Source organism: Cricetulus griseus, chromosome 2, assembly GCF_003668045.3.
Source record: "Cricetulus griseus strain 17A/GY chromosome 2, alternate assembly CriGri-PICRH-1.0, whole genome shotgun sequence".
Lineage (NCBI taxonomy): Eukaryota > Metazoa > Chordata > Mammalia > Rodentia > Cricetidae > Cricetulus > Cricetulus griseus.
Window position 1 is genome coordinate 137583280 of NC_048595.1, and position 18953 is coordinate 137602232.

At 38.6% G+C, this 18953-nt stretch overlaps 1 protein-coding gene across 3 annotated transcripts; it reads left to right on the plus strand.

Moving 5' to 3' along the window:
- The first annotated feature begins 3841 nt into the window (after positions 1 to 3841).
- Zfand1 (zinc finger AN1-type containing 1) lies at positions 3842 to 17064 on the plus strand. Of its 3 annotated transcripts, none has more exons than XM_027398758.2 (8): positions 3842 to 4028; positions 6421 to 6463; positions 7370 to 7409; positions 9228 to 9355; positions 9434 to 9525; positions 10554 to 10675; positions 15812 to 15967; positions 16059 to 17064. In XM_027398758.2, exons 1-8 carry the CDS (start codon positions 3857 to 3859, stop codon positions 16227 to 16229), a joined length of 924 nt encoding a protein of 307 aa, XP_027254559.1. In that variant the 5' UTR covers positions 3842 to 3856; the 3' UTR covers positions 16230 to 17064. The 3 variants fall into 3 exon arrangements, with proteins under 3 accessions (XP_027254559.1, XP_027254560.1, XP_027254561.1); XM_027398759.2 differs by lacking the exon at positions 3842 to 4028 and adding an exon at positions 4558 to 4653 and having other exon boundaries at positions 16056 to 17064; XM_027398760.2 differs by lacking the exon at positions 3842 to 4028 and adding an exon at positions 4558 to 4653.
- Positions 17065 to 18953: the final 1889 nt, after the last annotated feature.

The window sequence follows — 18953 nt, forward strand, 5'->3', positions numbered from 1 at the left end:
CAATTGCTAGGATTAAAGGCATGTGCCACCACCATCCTAATGTACCACATTTTCTTTATCCATTCAGTTGAAGAACATCTATGTTATTTCCAGATTCTAGCTATTATGAATAAAGACAGTATAAACATAGTTGAGCAAGTGTTTTTGTGGTATGATAGAGTATCTTTTAGGTATATGCCCAAGAGTGGTATAGCTGGGTCTTGAGGTATATCAATTCCCAGTTTTCTGCAGAACTGCCATATTGGTTTCCATAGTGTTTGTAGAAGTTTGCAGTCCCACCAGCAAGTATTCCCCTTGCTCCACATTCTAGCCAGAATTCTAGCTATCACTTGTGTTATCGTTCTTAGCCATTCTGATAAGTGTAAGATCAAATCTCAAAGTAGTTTTAATTTGCATTTCTCTGATTGCTAAAGATGTTGAACATTTCAAGTGTTTCTCAGCCATTTGAGATTCCTCTATTGAGAATTCTCTTTTTAGCTGTGTACCCCATTTTTAATTGGATTATTTGGTTTACTGATGTCTAGTTTCTAGAGTTCTTTTTATATTTTGTATATTAGCCCTCTATTAGATGTGGATTTGGCAAAAAATATTTTCCCATTCTGTAGGCTGCCATTTTGCAATATTGAAGGTGTCCTTTGCCTTACATGAAGCTTTTCAGTTTCATGAGGTTCCATTTTTAAAATTTTAATTATTTTGATCTTAGAGCATATAACCATTAAAGAGACATTTTAATTGCAAAACACAACAAACCTAAAGAAAACTATGTAAAGACAATAGAGACAGGTTAATAAAGGGTTATGAAGAGAACATCAAAGAAACCAGAATAGGGCATCCAGAATTCTATCACCTCACGTATGCTATTAAACAACCTTCTGCACTACCATATTCACTCTGTGGTATCCACTAACTATTTTCTTGATCTTTCTTCATAGGAATAACACTAGATACCAGTCCTTAAACAATGAGATAATGCCTCTTTGGGCTCTATGTAATTGGCATAACACACTATACATTCTTTAGCTTTTATTTTTCCATTCATTATTACATTTTTGTTTCATGAAAGTTCTTGTGTGTGGCTGTGGTTGACTGATTTTCACTGTGGTGATGATGACCGTACCATGACTCATTCATATTTTCTGCTAGTGATGATGTTTTGTTGTTGGGTTTTTTGTTTGGGGTTTTTTTCTTTGTTTTATTGGCTTTCTGAATTTGAGCTGTTACTAACCATTCTACTTAGTGTGTTTTTCTGTGCTCCTCCTCTGTTCACAGCCCCTCCTGTGCAGAGTGACATTATTTTTTAGATGGTTAGGTTGTGATCATTTCTCCGTTCTAACACCTAAGAACAATGACTCTACCCTCATTGGAAATAAAGAAAAATTTAAATTTCACAAATAAAGAATAATGTACAATGAATACAACATCAGATTATAACAACATAGCCTAACCTAGTGAATGATGAAATAGTCATAAGAATAACAATAATAAACTTTGTAAATAACCAAACTTTTAAAAGAGATAATTCAATGAACGCATTTGAGAGTCATAGCAGAAGAATGAAGGCAAGACTTGCAGGGATGATGCTATTTATACACACGATGATGGGTAGAGAGATAATTTGTAAGGATGTGGCAGAAGACATTCCAGAGCAGAGGGAATAACACAAGATTGCAAAGAAAAGGAAGGAAGTACGGAAGTACAGTAGGACAGAATGAAGGAAGGAAGGAAGGATGGAAGGAAGAAGTAGGTACAGGAAGTACAGGAACCTGTGGTAAAGTCACTTAGGCAAGTGCATAAAAGACTCTAAAAGAGGGCATTTTCAGTAACCTATTCAGTGAATTTTATTTAATATCTAAAAAATAGACTCAAGAAAATTTTAACACAACAGTCAATAAAAAGGGCCATATCAGATTTCAGGGAGAGTATAAAAATTAGAGGGGAATACAACCAACCAGTAATAACATTTTAAAAATGCAAAATTGACCCCAGGACAAATCTTTGTAAAATGCATATAAAACCAGCAAGATTGAGTCTTGTTAAGGAAAAAATAAAATTTCCTAAACAAAAGATTAGTGACAGTAGAAAAGTAGAAATGAGCTAGCCACAGAAGAAGAATGAACATTCCAAGTAAAAGAAAGAGCTCTGCAAAGGACCTAAGTGGACTGGGTGCAGAATAATAGTAAGGAAAAGGAATGTTGAGCCAAAATTTGAAAGATTTTAAAATGCCAAACAAAGACATTCCATCTTAGACATTTCAAGTTCCATGTAGTTGCAGATTATGGTCTATTTAATTCTTTATCAGATATAGAATGTTGGAGATGTTCAAATCACTTGCTGAGTTTACCCAAGAACTGACTTTACTTTTGTAGATATAGAAGGTAAGGCAGGGGTGGAGTGTGGCAAGAGAAATGAAGGGTGGAGTCAAGTAAATTATAATAGGACCTGGGTAGTAGTAATATGAAACATAAGTAGCGAGTGTAACCAGAGATGTCTGATGTTCTGGAGGATGAACTGTACCTAGACCTTCCAAAAAGCCTTGCAAGATGAAGGAGTGACTGAATTACATGACAAAGGTGGAGTAGGGGACAAAGGGTTATCTAAACAAACTCAATGAGGATGAATGTGCAGCCAATTACACAGCTTCCTATAGCCATCTCCCAACCCTATAATCGGACCCAAGGAGGAGTGTGGTAGCTGCATTTATTGACAAACATGCACATGATTTCTAGTTTCAAGGAAATTTGAGAACTCTTGACATAAAGAGGATAGGAAAAGAAAATGACATGTGCAATGTATAGGCATACTAGAGCGCCCAGAGGGAGACAGGAAGGAGACATTGTGAAGGTGATTGCTTAGATGGGATAGAAGAGTTGAGGATTCACCTGAGAAGCTTTACTGGGCGGACTAAAGAATTCCACACCTAATGGGGAACTGAGGGAATATCGGGCAAGGAAGTAACTTTTTACAGGGAAAAATAATCCAGAGAAATTGAGAGAATGAAACAGTGTTTCTAAGGAAGGGGGCTGTGTTTAGTGTCTATTTCCATGACACACCTAAGAAAGGGCAGGTGGAAAGTGAATTTGAGCTTCTTGGTACAGTAGACCACTTTAGTTAGGGAGGGAACTATACTGATATCTCTCTCTCTCTCTCTCTCTCTCTCTCTCTCTCTCTCTCTCTATATATATATATAATATATATTATATATATATATATATATATCAAATAACACAAAGCAGGTTCTTAGGCTGCTAGAAATGGAGAGCTCATGTTTCAAAGAAAGTTGTCACGATTAAGAATATAGGTAGAGGAGTTTCTGATATCGAAACCATTGGAATTGCATCTGTGTTAGGATGTAGTTAACAAACGGATCTCACACAAGTATATGGAGAAATTGATTTCTGTAAGTAATATCTAAAGAAAAACCAGAGAAAGAGAGTCAGGGATATGAGCAGCTGAATTTCAGTCTTTGCTATTCTGACCAGCTAATGCTCTGTCAGATCCTCAAGAGCTGAAAATTTTTTTTCTGTTGTGATTGGATTGATGAGATATATATTTGTCACCTATTTAGAACATTTACACACAGTAAAATTCTAGAAACTCTGCTGTTGCTTGATTCCACCAGCTAACATAAAACATTAATAAAACTTCAGGTAGACTGTTGAGCCTTAAATTTAAGAAATCTTGAGGGCTTGGTGAGTAAAGTGCTTGGTGTACAAGCCTAAGGACCTACGTTCTAATACCCAGAATGCACAGAAAAAGAATGGTGTGTGGCAATCATACCCACTTTACCCTCCAGGAGAATGTTTGGAGAATCTCGTAAGTCACATGGGAGACGTTGGATACTTTTCGGGTTCCTGACATGAGTCCAGTTGATTGTCACTCATCTACTCTGAGTGGTGTCCGGTATCATGCCAGTGGAATGACATCCCTGCCTGCCCCACCTACAAGGAAAGGCCTCTTCTTCGTTGCTGTGCAATGGCTCATCAGGCATCAAACAGCTCCTTTCCTCCTGTGTCACAGCAGTTTAATGAGTGAGTATGCGCGCTCTACACTGAGAAGCCCAAAGCACTTTGGTATGTGTGTTTTTTTCCTATCATGACTGAAACAAGAAAAAGAAACCTATAGAGAGAAAAAAAAAGCCTAATGCTTCTACTATGGGTGCATTTACTTCAAATTGAATAGTCAAGACAGTAATAACCAGTGTCCAGGTATGTCCCTTGATTCTTACATTTTGAGCCAGGTCTGCGCTGGCTGCTGGGATTACAGTCACTAAGAAAAACAAGAAATCATCGTGAGGCCGTTCTCGATTTTGGAGGCTCAGCGCGGAAAACAGTGGGTGCGGTTTCCGAAAGAGGACCTGAGTTTTTCTAAATCGTGAAAGCGAGAACCTCGGCTCCAGGAATTGAGCGCTACCAGGTTTCCCACCAACCCTGAGACTGAGGAACCTCCCGGGCAGCTAGCGCTTTGGTCGAGGACACTTCCCAGTACTCACCCAGGTCCCGCCCCGCACGCACACCCCGCCCCGCAGCCCCGCCCCGCACGCACGCCCCGCCCCGGGTCTGCGGCGATGCCCCGCCCCCTGCCTTTGCGGCGATAGAAAGATGGCGGAGTTGGACATCGGGCAGCACTGCCAGGTGCAGCACTGCCGGCAGCGAGGTGACGGTGGAAGCCCGATCCCCGGCCGCGGGAGACCTGGGCCGGGTTCTGACGGCCGGGGCGGTGGCGGCGGGTGAGGGAGGACGCGGGGCGCGAGTGGCCCTCAGGGGTGGCGGTGGTGCTATTTGTTGCTGTCCCACGGTTTAGGGGCGAAACTTGTGGCCCCCTCGATTTCCGCTCAGATCCTAAAGCAGACCTTGTAGACTTCTCGAGGTTTCCAAGTCAAGAAGTTTTGCCCAGGAAGCCTTGGGCCACGAAATGGCATAGACCAGAGTTCCAGTTCCCTTCAGTCCTTACCACTCAGACCTTGGAGCATCCATTGTCTCTGGCCTTTTCTTCAGTTATTTTTATTTTTATTTATTTATTTTTTGTCAGACGAATGAGTTGAACATCAGTTTTTGACTGTGTTCGTAGGTTTTTAAGTCTCGGGGTTTCTGATCCCCAAGCTATTCCAGTGGGTCCTTAGGGACTCCCTCCTCCCCCCTGCCCCACTCAAGCATTGTTTAATTATTGCTGTTTGAATACACAGAGCATTGATTTTGGTGCGGGATTCCCTTAAGTGATTAGTGCATTTTTGGAAAGGTTTAATAAATAATATGGTGATGGTCTCTCCACTGAACAGAGACACCGACATAAACATAGATCCTGGCAGTAGGTGTTATATTCCTGTGGCCGGCAAGTACTTCAAGTCTTAGACTCACAGACTGCTCAGCCTTTGCCTACTGGATTACACTTCAAATGTGTATACAGGGCTTCAGCTCGCTGCAGCTTCAGTCAATTCGTAGCAAGCCTTGTATCCAGCTCTTAGATTTGGCCTGGATTTAGTGTGACACCTGTGGTAAGCAGAGACAGCAGGACAGGTGATATAATTCATTGTCCTTTACTATTGACTGTAGTTATGAACCACTTAACAGATTAAAATTTGTTTTCATGTGGTCCTTTCCTATGGAAACTTAGCTGGGTTTGACTCTTACATTTATGTACATCTGGTCAGGCTGACTAATGTCTAAAAATGTCTACCATCTGTGATACAGCTCATCCTTTCGCCTTTCACATATCTTTAGTGTTTATTAGTCGAGTGTTAATCCAAGTGTCTCTTGGATTAGTAGAAAAGTTACTATCGTTGTCTAATACTTTCCATATCAGAGAATTGATACTTGTATGAACTTCCCAAAACACATGTATGTAGACAGCATTAGGACGAAATAACTAATAAAGTATGATAGACATAGATGCAGATCAGGTTGATACACATCTGCATGCATACATACACACGCGCGCACACACACACACACACACACACACACACACATATATATATATATGATATATACTATATAGTATATATTATATCCATGGCTTTACTATTAGGTAATCCATTTAGTATTGCTAGATTGATATGGAGTCAGAATTAAAACCCGGAATTTTTATGACAAATGCAGACTCTACAGTGTACAGTCCTCAAAACCAGCACCTCATAAATCTCAGAAACAAAATGAAAAAGAAAAATACCACCAAAAAGGTGATTTTTATGATTTAACAAAGTTATTATGAGTAATGTCAACCTCCTGTTGATTAAGCCACTTTTTCCTAGAGTTGAAAGTTTCGAAGTTTTGGCTTAATAGAGATTACATAATGACTTGCTACACAGGGACAGTCAAAAGAAAATTTTGCTTATAGAATTGGCCAGTAGCTTCTTTTTGTATAAGAAAAGTAAATCAAAGTCAGATACTGACCAGTACCTACCATGTTTTCCTCCAATTTTAGATTTTCTTCCATTTGTATGTGATGGTTGTTCAGGAATATTTTGGTAAGTTAAGTTTTTTATGTAGAATTTGAAAATAACTTCGGTATTTGTCAGTGTGGGATTAATTTCTGAAAATTAGAATGATTTTTAAAGTAGTTCTAACTAGCCATTGACAGTTGATGTTTAGCATTGTTGTCACTTGTGGAAAACTCAAGCTGACTAGTTATAGGCTCTAATTAGTTATACATATTATGTCATTAATCTTTGAAGTTCCAAGAAATGCAGTCATAAATGTGGATTTTAAGATTGGGTATCATAATTTACAATGATAAAATAATGTCCATATATAAAGAATATAGTTTTTAGAAATCCATCTATGGAGACTGGAGAGGTAGCTCAGAGGTTAAGAGCAGTGGCTGCTCTTCCAGAGTTCCGGAGTTCAAGTCCCAGCAACCACATGGTGGCTCACAACCATCTATAATGAGATCTGATTCCCTCTTCTGGCATGCAGGCAGAATGCTGTATACATAATAAATACTTAAATCATTAAAAAAAAGAAAGAAATCCAACCATGATTGTTCTCTGTACTTTAATTAACAGATGAAAAAAGTCCAACCTATAATGTTCTTAAAATGGATGGTGTATTGCACACATCACTTGTAAATATGACCTGTGGACAATTCAAGGTTTTAAGAAGACATGCCTTGACATTGCATATCCTCATTTAACTGAAGTTTCCATGCACTTTAAAGATAACTGAAGTGGTGCATTGGTTTTACTCAATTGTAGGTGAACATTTAGACACTCCTTTCTGTGGATTTCAGTTGGTTTTTACATGAAAGTCATTAGTGTAGTGAACATAATGTACCTTAAGAATGTGAGATGTTCAAATAACCCAAAATACTTCAGTTATCATTAAATGAATTAATTGATTGTATTTAAATAAACACTTTTTTGAAATCATTTAAGCCTTGAACACAGAAGCAAGGACTCTCATGGTTGCCCTGAGGTATGTTTAATTTTCTCTTATCTGACATAATTTATATATTTGTACTCATGTTAATTAGATTTAAAGCTAGTCGGTATACCAGACATTTAGCATCCTAAACTAATTATATATGAAGAATCTTTTGCTGCATTTCTGATATTTTTCTGTTTGAAGAAAATTGGCTCTGATTGGTATTTACACATTTTTATGCTCATAATCTTGATTCCTAACATTTCTGTTTAGGAAGCCCACTCATAGCACTAGGCTATGTATGATACACACTGGCCTCAGTGCCCACATCATACTGTCTTTCTAGGTCACTGTTCTGGTCATTGTAGTGTTCATTTTAACTGGTGTCTGCTGTTAGGATTCTGTGGCAGTCAAGGTTTTGGACCCAGTCAGCCTTAGACCACCTTAGTCCAACAAAAGAAAATCCTTATCCTGATTCCAAACATGAATAGATTGGGAGGGGAAGCCGAAGACAGAAACCAAATTACTACCCTATCACTACTAATAAAGGACTTAAATTAGTGCAGAGCCAGGTGGGTCTTTTGAGGAAACTCGGAACAGCTGTCCAAAGTCTGATGTTCAGATACTAGTTGGCATCACTTCTCTCCAAGGCAGGACACTGGGTTAGTTGAGAATTCCCCACACTGAAATGGAAACACCAGCTTGTAACTTGAGTAACTTTCAGTTGGTTTATCCCATTCATGGAGCCCTATTGGAGAATTTTCACTTTCATTCTCTCAGTTATAAAAAAACCGAGTTTGCATGGGTGTTAGTCCACATCTGACCCTTGTGTGTGATTTATTTGAAGAAAGTAAAAATTACCTAACTTGTTAGTATTATGTAAGACTGAGTAGAAAGAATGTATTATATTTAGGGTTATAGTAATTTATAATTCTTATTAAAAAATACATCTGGCCCTCTATGATTTTTTCTTATTATACCATTTGATTTTTATAAATAGTTCTTACATTAGCAGATACATTTTCAAGAAAAAATAATTTTACCTTTAGGTCATTGCAGCAAATTTGGGAAAAAGTTTATGTTTTTAATTATAATAGATGTTCCATAAATATAATGAATTTTCCTATGGTTACAGATTTCAAGCAATCATTTGCTTAGATTTACTTAATTCTAGAACTCTAGTTTCTCTATGCTCAATAATAATGTGGTTAGTCGGTTTCTTTCGTTCCTTCCCCCCCCCAAAAAAAAACCATGTTGTGTTTTGATGTAATGTTTTCTGATAATAAAATATTCCACTTAGCATGTTAATTAGTTTACAATTTTGAAAACTGCCTCATGTTACAGGTACGATTTTTAAGGGTTCTGTGTCCTAAACTGTTGTTCATTTCTTAAAACTGGCATAGGAAGTAGCTATGACTCCCTGTTTGAGGGTTGATGAATTGGCTACCTGGGCAAGGGCATCTTTATATGGCAATGTAACAAAGCAGAGAGTAAAACTGTAGGCAATAAACTAGGCACAGTGGTATACCCCTGTGATTCCAGCACTCAGAGGCTGAAATAGAAATACTTAAAAATCAGAACCAGCTGGGGTATTACATAGCAAGACCTGGTCTCAATAAAAAGATAGGGAAACTGAAAAGTCATTTTAATTTAACTTAAAACAAAACACGTCAGAAAAGTTATGACAAAGTGGAACAATAAGCGTAGTAATCATTTCTCATACAAATGTTCCTTGTAATTTGTATGTGAGAACATATAACTTAATCTAATAAACTTAAACCAAAATGATATGGGTGATGCTTTCTAACACTGGTTTTTGTGGTATTTTAATTGGGAACTATAGTTCGGTTTCTCCTGTTACTGTTTTAGGTGAATATAATCAAGGAGAGACCAAAGACAGATGAACACAAATCTTACTCGTGTTCATTCAAGGACTGTCCTGAAGTAGAGCTGGTGGCAGTGATATGTCCTTATTGTGAGAAGAACTTTTGCCTAAGGTATCACCTGGACCATTCAAGCTTTACATAACTGTTTAGTTGTACATGAGCCAGTGACAACTCTTCTGTTATTTATAGACACCGTCATCAGTCAGATCATGGGTGTGAAAAACTGGAGCTCCCAAAGCCTCGAATGGCTGCCACACAGAAACTTGTCAAAGACATTATCGGTGAGTTCTAGCAAATATGTGTGGCTGCTTTGCTTCCTGGAGTACATCTCTTACTCCGCTGCTCCTGCCTCTTATGTGTGATCACCAGTTATAGAGATTTCGTTAGCAGCCCAGTGTAAGAACTTGCATTCTTTTCTAAAATTTTGTTTTAAAATTATTTGTATGGGTGTTTTGCCTGCATGAATGTATGTGTACCGCTTGCATGCCTGATACTCTTGGAGGCCAGAGGGGATTTGGATCCCCTGGAACTGTAGCTATATACAGCTAAGAGCCATGCAGGGGCTGAGAATTGAACCCAGGTCCTCCGGAAAAGTAGCCAGTGCTCTTAAGAGCTAAACCATCTCTACAGCCCCAAGGATGTACATTTTAATAACATTAGCATATTTTGTACAAAGCCTTCCTGACCAGTGAAAATCAGGAAATTGTAGATGATCTCATTTGTTCGGTAGCTTAGGTCTATTGTTAAGGATTATAATTAGGTATGTTGATGAGGTTGGCATGATGGATGGCTTTGTCTACAGAATACATTCTACTAAGGTGATTTGGCTGTGCTGTGAATGTCAACGGGGCACCAGGAAAGAACATTGCTGTTTCTCTGGAAATATGTTAGTTCAGTAGAACTTTTATCCCATATTAATGGTGGGGCCTTTGTTGAAACCACAAGTGTTCTATAAAAGCATCAATGGCCACTTTAGATTGAATCGGTTAGGCCAGAAAGAAGTAAGTACCTGTGAATTTATTTAAGGTAGAAGTTACTTAGATTGACCATTAGTCATGTAAATATACTTAGCTGTGCTGTGCAATTTATGTATGTTGAAGGCCATAATGGTAAAGTTGGACATGGTGCTGTATGCTTTAGTCCCATCAGAGGCAGGCGGATCTCAAGCCAGCCAAGGTTACCTAGGGGAGACCTTGTCTCAGAACAAGAGAAAAGAACTAAAAGGAAAAGAAAGTGAAGAAAAAAGGAAAGAAATTCTGGAAACTTCGATGGGAAAGTGCTTACATGCTTATACTTCTTTCTTCCTTAGACTCCAAGACAGGAGGGGCAGTAAATAAAGGAAGGAAGGGTGCAAAAACCAGCGGGACAGCCGCAAAGGTGGCTCTGATGAAGCTAAAGATGCATGCTGACGGCGATAAGTCACTGCCACAGGTGAAAAAACAAGCGTGTCAAATGGTCTTAAAGTCTCCTTTCTCTTCCTCCCTGCCATTGAATACAACTTAAACCTAACGTAGCATTTCTAAAAATCATGTGCTGTAGAGTCTGTGTAAATACTTCATATTGCTGTATTTTTTCCCTTTGTAAAGATGGAAACCAACCACACGTAGCTGCCTTTCCCCCACTTTGCATCATGTTTTTACTATTTATCTGTACTCAAGGTGTGGTCTAGTTCCTTCAGTAGCCACACGTTATTCTGTTATATGACTGTGGCCTACTTTACTTCTGTAAGTAAATCTCAGATTTAGTCAATACATTTTATTAACACCTGTTCTCCAATGAAAATCCAAGTGTTTGGGAGGGGAACTTCTCTAGAGAGTATCTTTAGAATCCCAACACCTAGGAGACTGAGTTTAAGAGTTCAGAGTTAACTTGAGCTACAGAGTGAGTGACAGGAAAAAACTAATAGTTATATACCTTAATACAGATTCATTAATTAATATTTAGCCATTTATATGTGTCCCTGCATCTCTGCTGCTGTGATAAAACACTGACCAAAACCAATTTGGGGAGGAAAGGGTTTATTTCAGCCCCCACAGTCCATCATTGAGGCACATCAGGGCATGAACTCAGGCAGGAAGTGCTACTGATTGGCTTGCTCCCCCTGCCTTGCTCAGCCATCTTTCTTTTTTTTTTTTTTTTTTTCATTGATTTATTTAGTTCATAAATAAAGTCATGCACAATTATGATACAGAATACAGTATGTTCACAATGGCATGGCTAAATTAAACCAATTAACATGTTATATCACACATATTCATCATTTTTGTTTTGAGAACACTTAAAGTATACTATCTCACAACTTTTAAAATATAGCATATTGTTATCAACCATATTTATCATGCTCTCAGTAGACCTCAAGACTTCACAGAATCCATGCCTCTTGTCCAACTGCAGTTTTATATCCTTAAACCAATCCTTTCCCCATTGTTAAAAGTCCCACATTGAAGCCTAATAGCCACAATTCTGCTCTCTGTTCCCATAAGTTCATCATTTCTAGGTTACACATAAAATTGAAATTGTGTGACATTTGTCTTCCAGTGTGTCACTTTTTTTTTTTTTTTTGGCAAGCATATAACTTTACTACTTACTAAAGATGAAATCAAATTTGCATGCACAGGTGAAATCAAGTTTTCATGCACAGGTGAGCACTAACTGAAGCACCTTGGATTCATCACATATTTGAGTTTCAATTAGCATATATATATATAGAGAGAGCAATAATGGCAATATATTATACATCAATAACAGCAACAGCTTTTCCAGGTTCTGTAGTCCTTTGAACAAAATTATAGAGACATCCAGCACACTCCATTTTAAAAAAAAACAAAAACTAAAAAAACAAACAAACAACAACAACAAAAAGCAAAAAACACAATCCCAGAAGACAGCGCAGTTCTGTTACTCTTGTGGTACTTGGCACCATTTTTTTTTTAATTAGTTTCTCAGTCATCATCTGGGAGGAAACCATTCTGAGCAACATCATTAAAAACAGCTCTGATAAAGCATGGTCACTACTGTGTATCATAAAGCAGGTCCACATATGAGTGAGTACATATCATGTTTGTCTTTTTGTGATTGGGTTACCTTGCTCAGAATGGTTTCTTCGAGTTCCATCCATTTTCCTGCAAATTTCAAGATTCCATTGTTTTTTTCTGCTGAGTAGTACTCCATTGTGTAAATGTGCCACAATTTCTCTATCCATTCTTCAGTTGAGGGGCATCTAGGCTGCTTCCAATTTCTGGCTATTACAAATAATGCTGCTATGAATATGGTTGAACATATGTCCTTGTTATATGAATGTGCTTCTTTGGGGTATATGCCTAGGAGTGGAATTGCTGGATCTTGTGGTAGACTCATTTCCATTTTCTTGAGGAGTCGCCATACTGATTTCCACAGTGGCTGTACAAGTTGGCACTCTCACCAGCAGTGGAGGAGTGTTCCTCTTTCTCCGCATCCTCTCCCGCATAAACTGTCATTGGTGTTTTTGATTTTAGCCATTCTGACAGGAGTAAGATGGTATCTCAAAGTTGTTTTGATTTGCATTTCCCTGATGACTAAGGATGTTGAACACTTTCTCATGTGTCTTTCAACCATTTTAGATTTCTCTATTGAGAATTGTCTATTTAGTTCTGTACCCACTTTTTAATTGGGTTGTTTGGTGTTTGGGGACTAGCTTTTTGAGTTCTTTGTATATTTTGGAGATCAGCCCCCTGTCAGATGTGGGGTTGGTGAATATCTTTTCCCAGTCTGTGGGCTGCCATTTTGTCTTGCTGACTGTCTCCTTTGCCTTACAGAAGCTTCTCAGTTTCAGGAGGTTCCATTTATCAATTGTTGACCTCAGTGTCTGTGCCATCTTTCTTATACAGCCCAGGACAGCATGCTCAGGGATGGCACGGTCCACAGTGGGCTGGACCCTCTTCCATCACTTAGCAATCAATCTAGAACAGGACACACAGACATGCCAACAGGCCAATCTGATGGAGGCAATTCCTCAGTTGAGGCTTCTTCCCAGCTGTCTCTAGTTTGTGTAAATTCAGTAAAACTGACCAGCACATGTTACATGTGTGTTTGTGAATATCTATATAATATTTATATATATGTTGAGTGGTGAGGGCTATAAATGAAATACAGCATGTTTCAGATAGTCATCTCTGAATGTATGCCCATTGCAAAGTAGAAAAAAAAAACTGTGCTATTACTGCTGACCCTTTATTAAAATGTGCATCATATTCCGTGAAATATGTGATGTGGCTTTTTGCCATCTTCCTACTGATAAATACTGATTCTGTTGCTTTTTTAATTTTTTTTTTTTTTTTTTTTTTTTTTTTTTTTTTTGGCTTTTTGAGATAGCATTTCTCTGTGTAGCTTTGGAGTCTGTCCTGGAACTCCATTTGTAGACCAGGCTGGCCTCAAACTCAAAGAGATCCACCTACCTCTGCCTCCCATGTGCTGGCATTAAGGGTGGGCACCACCACCACCTGGCTTATTCTGTCTCCTCTTTGATTATTTTCTTTTTGAGATATGTTCTTATGTAGTCCAGGCTGCCCCAGGAACCTACAATTCCTTTTTGTGCCCCTTTATGCTACCTTCTAGATGACCTTCAAATCCACCATCTCATTAACTAAGCCTTTAATTGTGGATGACAAATTTGCTTAGCTTGACTTTCTTATTTTAGAAGTCATATATTTAGCTTTTGTATTTCTTTTTGGATATCTACATCTTGTTTTCATTTTATAACATGTTCATGGGAAATATTATATAATGTCTTTCACTACATCCCAACTTTAATGTTCTTTAATATTTCTGTTATGTTCATTACTTTAAAATTTAAGATTATTGATCCCACAAGTTCATCTTGACTTTGAGGGACTTCCTGTATTTTTCTCTCTCCTTACTTTCCAGTCCCTCCTGTAGTTCACTGTTTTCCCTCTAGCCCAGCCATCCAGAGTATTAGTTTCAAGCCTAAGCTTGAGCTAAGTGATGCTTCTGCTCTGGAGAGATTCTGAGGTTGTTGCAGTGGCAGGCAGTGAGCTGGGAGAGCTCAACTCTGTGGTCAGGGAGGCACAGCTATGCTTCTGTACCTTCCCCTGTCCTGCCGTGTGAGCAGTCTCCAGACCAGCGCTCAGCAGTCAGTCCCTTAACCTGCTCTGTAGATTCTAGTCTCCCTGAAATCGTTAGTTAAGAAAAAATAAATTGTAAGCTGGCTCATAAGATATGGAGTCCAACACCAGGCTCTCCATAGGCCATGAGCACCCAACAGTCATGTCTTTATCTCTGTTTACTTCCCACTTGGCCACCATTAAGCTCAGCACCACCTGTTCTGAAGCCCTGACAGCCTGTGTGGTTTGTTTCTGTTTCTTCTTTCTTATGTATTTTGTTGTTGTTATTGTTACTTATTTAGAGACTTGGTCTCCCAAGCTGTTCTTAAATTTACAAACTTCTGAACCTCTTGCTTCAGTTTCCTGTCAGCTCATTTTTGATCCCAAGATATTTTTAGAGGCTATAAATTTTCATTTTCCCTTTCCTATCTGCACTCTTGCTCCTTTCCTTTGGGAGCAGGGCTGGTGGGGCTAGAAGTGCACCAGCTCTTCGGCTCTTTCTCTTTTCCTTTGATTTTTTTTTTTTTTTAATCTATAGTACATCCCACTGACCTTCAACAAATCTGAATTCCTTTCTGCTGAGACAGGAATTGTTTTCACTGTGTTATTTCTTAAAATGACTCTGATTGTTCCCTGACATTTTCCATTAGAGATGCTTCACTTAGAGCAACATTTTTATTGTTCAGAAGTTGTCCTATGAAGACAGTCTCCCTAAAGCAGTTTTTAGGAATTGAGGAAGACCCTATTCCCCCTATTTTTTTAATAAAGTTAATTAGGTAACAAATTACAAGTGAAGAACACAGTGAGGCACAGATTATGGTAGAGATCCTATCTCTGAAACCCTGTTTTATTAACAAAGTATTTTCCTGGGGCTTTATTGTACTTTAGATTTTCACTTTCTTTGTTCTCAAAAATCTTGCTGCCTCCAATAAATAGTAACGTCTTTCACATACAAACAAGTGTTTTGTATCAGAAATATTGTCTTGAGAGTGACAGGAACTTGACTCTAAGAAGTACAGTTGAAACCAGTTTGTTTCAGAAGAGAACACAGCAGGGGGCCCATGTCTAGGGGTTCTGATGTTCATGAATGATCCATCAATTTTGTTGATTTCTCTCTGTTCGTGTTGAACTCATTCTTAACTGAGGAGTGGCTGAGGGATAGGAGGGAAGCCTATAGTCCAGGTCTGAATCACTGGAACTCAACCCAGAAAAGAGAGAGCTCCTTCTGCCCCAGTCCCTGAACATAAAAGGGTCACACAACTGTCGTTACACAGATCACCTAACTAGGGTTTGGGGTCCTTGGCACATGCAGATAGTTAGATGGGCTGCATGATTGGTTTACTCACTAAAACTTACATCATTATAGTGTTTTCCTTCTTTGACCAAAAGAAGAAAGGAAAGGGTACCACTAGCTGAAAAAGGAATGTCTTATTTTACGTGTCTAATCTGTTAACTTTTGTTTACACAGACAGAAAGAATTTACTTTCAGGTTTACTTACCAAAGGGGAGCAAAGAGAAGAGCAAAGCCATGTTCTTCTGCCTCCGATGGAGCATTGGAAAGGTCGTGGACTTCGCAGCTTCTCTAGCCAGTCTTAGAAATGAAAACAACAAGTTGACGGCGAAGGTAACGTGCAGTCACCATTCATCCTTGGGTTCTGGGATGTGTCCATGAGTGTGTGTTATTACCACTATGTGATTTGTTTCTCTCCCAGCAGAAGCTGAGGCTGTGTCACATCCCTTCAGGAGAAGCCCTGCCCTTGGACCACACTTTGGAAGCGTGGATCAATAAGGAGGACCACCCTTTGTATAACGGAGGAAATGTTATTTTGGAGTATCTTAACGATGAAGAACAGTTTTTAAAAAATGTTGACTCTTATTTGGAATAGTCACTCAAGGATTAGAGTCAGAATTTACAAGCAGAAATCATTCTATATAGATAGTCAATTTCTTTTACTACAGATGCGTTTTTAAAACTCTAAAAGTTGCTTTAAAGTTTAACTGTGTATTGGTAGTTATGGCAAAGTATTATTTTTTTTACTGTTTCTGGATTATGCTGTAAAAATATCAGCAACTGGTCGTTTCTGTTAGGCCAGTGCCAGCTACTGACTGGCTGCTGTGGCACGCTCTGTACCACTTTCACCCTAAGGTCCGGCTCACATGACACCCACCTTTTCGTGATTTTGCCATTCTTGTGGCAGATGCATCAGTACTTGTTGCTTTTGTTTTAAGAAAGTCCTATGATTAAGTCTAGTTGATTACAGGGCTAGAAAACATAGCCTACTGTATACCTAAATGATGAAGTATGAATTGATATATGCACATGAATTACAGAATCTTAGACATCCTCTCATTCAGTCTTCCAGGTATTTGGATAAGAAACCTCAAACCTAAGAAGGGAAAGTTATTTTCTTTGGTATCATGTAATTGCACTGAATATATTTCTGGTAAAGAATTTTCTCCAATAGGAGTCACCTTTTTGTTGGTATGACTATATTACAAGTGAGAAGGGCAATAAATGGACTGACTTTGTTACAGTCTTTTTCATTGTAGCAAAGCAAAACATACACAGAAATTATTGTATTTTACCTGTAAATTGAAGTAAGTCCTCTTGTGGAATGCTTTTTGGCTATACCTGAGGAGTAGTTCTATCTATGAGTGTGTTCTATGTATAGTGGATGAAGAACTAAACCAGAGAAGGAAATAAAGTATTTTTAAATGCCCCCCCTTTTCTGTGCCAATTTTTATGACTTTAGGTTTAATTAAAAGAATAAACAGCATGTTCTTTTGATCTTCTTCAGCTCCATCTTTTTCACATACATGTGATAAATAGTGGTAACTTCTGGCTTTTGTAAGGTTCTGAATTCATTCCTTCACATAGTTACCTGCATACCTACTTGATACATTAATATCTAATTGCTAAAATAGGCACAATGAAGATATTATACATATACTTAGAATTGTCATACAAAATTGTAATGCCAGTTACAAATAACTGAATACACAGTATAGCTATGTCCTAATAGCTGTTTTATTGGAAACTATCAAACTAACGATAGAAATAATCTTTTAAAAATCCATATACCAGAAGTTGGTTTTGTTTTTCGTTTGGTTTGGTATTTTGTTTGTTCTTTTGAGATACCAGAAAGTTTTAATACCACCAACCAGAACTATACATTAATCACAATTACATGCACACAATAGGTGCAAGCATATATAATTGAATGAAAACTAAATATGCCAGAAAAATAATACCTACTGAGGAGAGGGCAAATAAGGCTGGCAGAAATTGAAACCTACGAAGGATGAAAAAAAAAATGTCTTCTCTCTTTGATCAGACAAAAGGGACAAGGCTATTCAGAGGGGACCAACAACAATAGGTACACTGTCCTTAAGCTAGGTCAGGTCCTAGCTTTTATAAGGTCTGGAGGATACCAGGGATGGGCATTCTTGGTACTAAAGACTGGCAGCTAAAGCATGCTTAGTCTAAAGAGGACAAGGTGTGGGTGAGAGTCTCACTCTCCTAATTCCCTGTGTCCAAATCACTGAAAGCAGAATACTCAGGACTTCGAGTTAAGTCTGCCTAATGAAATGGTAGGGTTACACTGTCCCCATCCTCCCTAGTGGTTTTTTTTTTTTTTTTTTTTTTTTTTTGTCACTTTAAAGTTCCTTGGGACACATGAGTGTGGTGGCTCATGCCTTTAATCCCAGCACTCAGGAGGCAGAAGGCAGATCTCTGTGAGGTCAGGACCAGCCTGATAAGCATATCGAGTTCCAGGACAGCCAACCAGAGGTTCACAGTGATACTCTGTCCCTAAAAAAGTTCCTTTGGAATTTTACTCGTGTCACCCAACAGAGCTTAATCCTAGTCCCTGTCCTCACCACTGGTAAATGTGTTTTTCTTAATGTTCCACATGGAAATAAATGAGTGACGCCCAACTCTACCATGTTTGAAAGACACATACACAGTCTTTTAAAAAATCCGTCAAACTGAAAATGCCATGATGAAGCTGATTACTTTTTATTCTAACACACACAGTAGACATTTGTAGTAGTGGGGAGTTGATCTGAATTTTTACTGCTTGGCATCGTCTCATTTGGGAAATACACACAGCTGAGTTTGTGGATTGCTTTTCCTCAGCCATGGCATGGCTGGGTCAGTTGACTGATGCCCATGCCCCTAGCTGTGCATAGTGAGTCATGTTACTAAGAAAAAACGAGACCATTAGAATTAAGGTCAGTAACTTTCCACTATGGAATTCCAAATGCGGAGTAGCAACAACCACCTAGCCAGGTTATAAACCTTTAACTACCTACTTAGGTTTTCAAGTTAACCTGATGACAGTGCCAGATGTTTTCCTACATACAGACATCAAGAGTAGTCTAAGGGTTTGTTTTGCCTGATGGAATTGCTCTAGAACTCCAAAAAACAATTAGCATCAAGGATGTTCTTAAGGCCAGCCATTGTAGCCCCTGATGGCAGCCACATGACTAACCTCAAGAGAGCAAAGTTGTACCTCACTTGGTCACTATGACTTTCTGTTAGGGCCCCGGTGTTATTATAGGAGTGAACCAGGGCACCTTCTTCAAGTTCCAATTGTTTGCGTCCCTGA

Excerpts from the sequence above, each read along its gene's own strand:
- Zfand1 (XM_027398758.2), top strand. The coding sequence starts at position 3,857 with ATGAGTCCAGTTGATTGTCACTCATCTACTCTGAGTGGTGTCCGGTAT. Across the intron at positions 6,464-7,369 it reads GGTTGTTCAGGAATATTTTG|CCTTGAACACAGAAGCAAGG; the intron begins GTAAGTTAAGTT and ends AAATCATTTAAG. Across the intron at positions 9,356-9,433 it reads GAGAAGAACTTTTGCCTAAG|ACACCGTCATCAGTCAGATC; the intron begins GTATCACCTGGA and ends TGTTATTTATAG.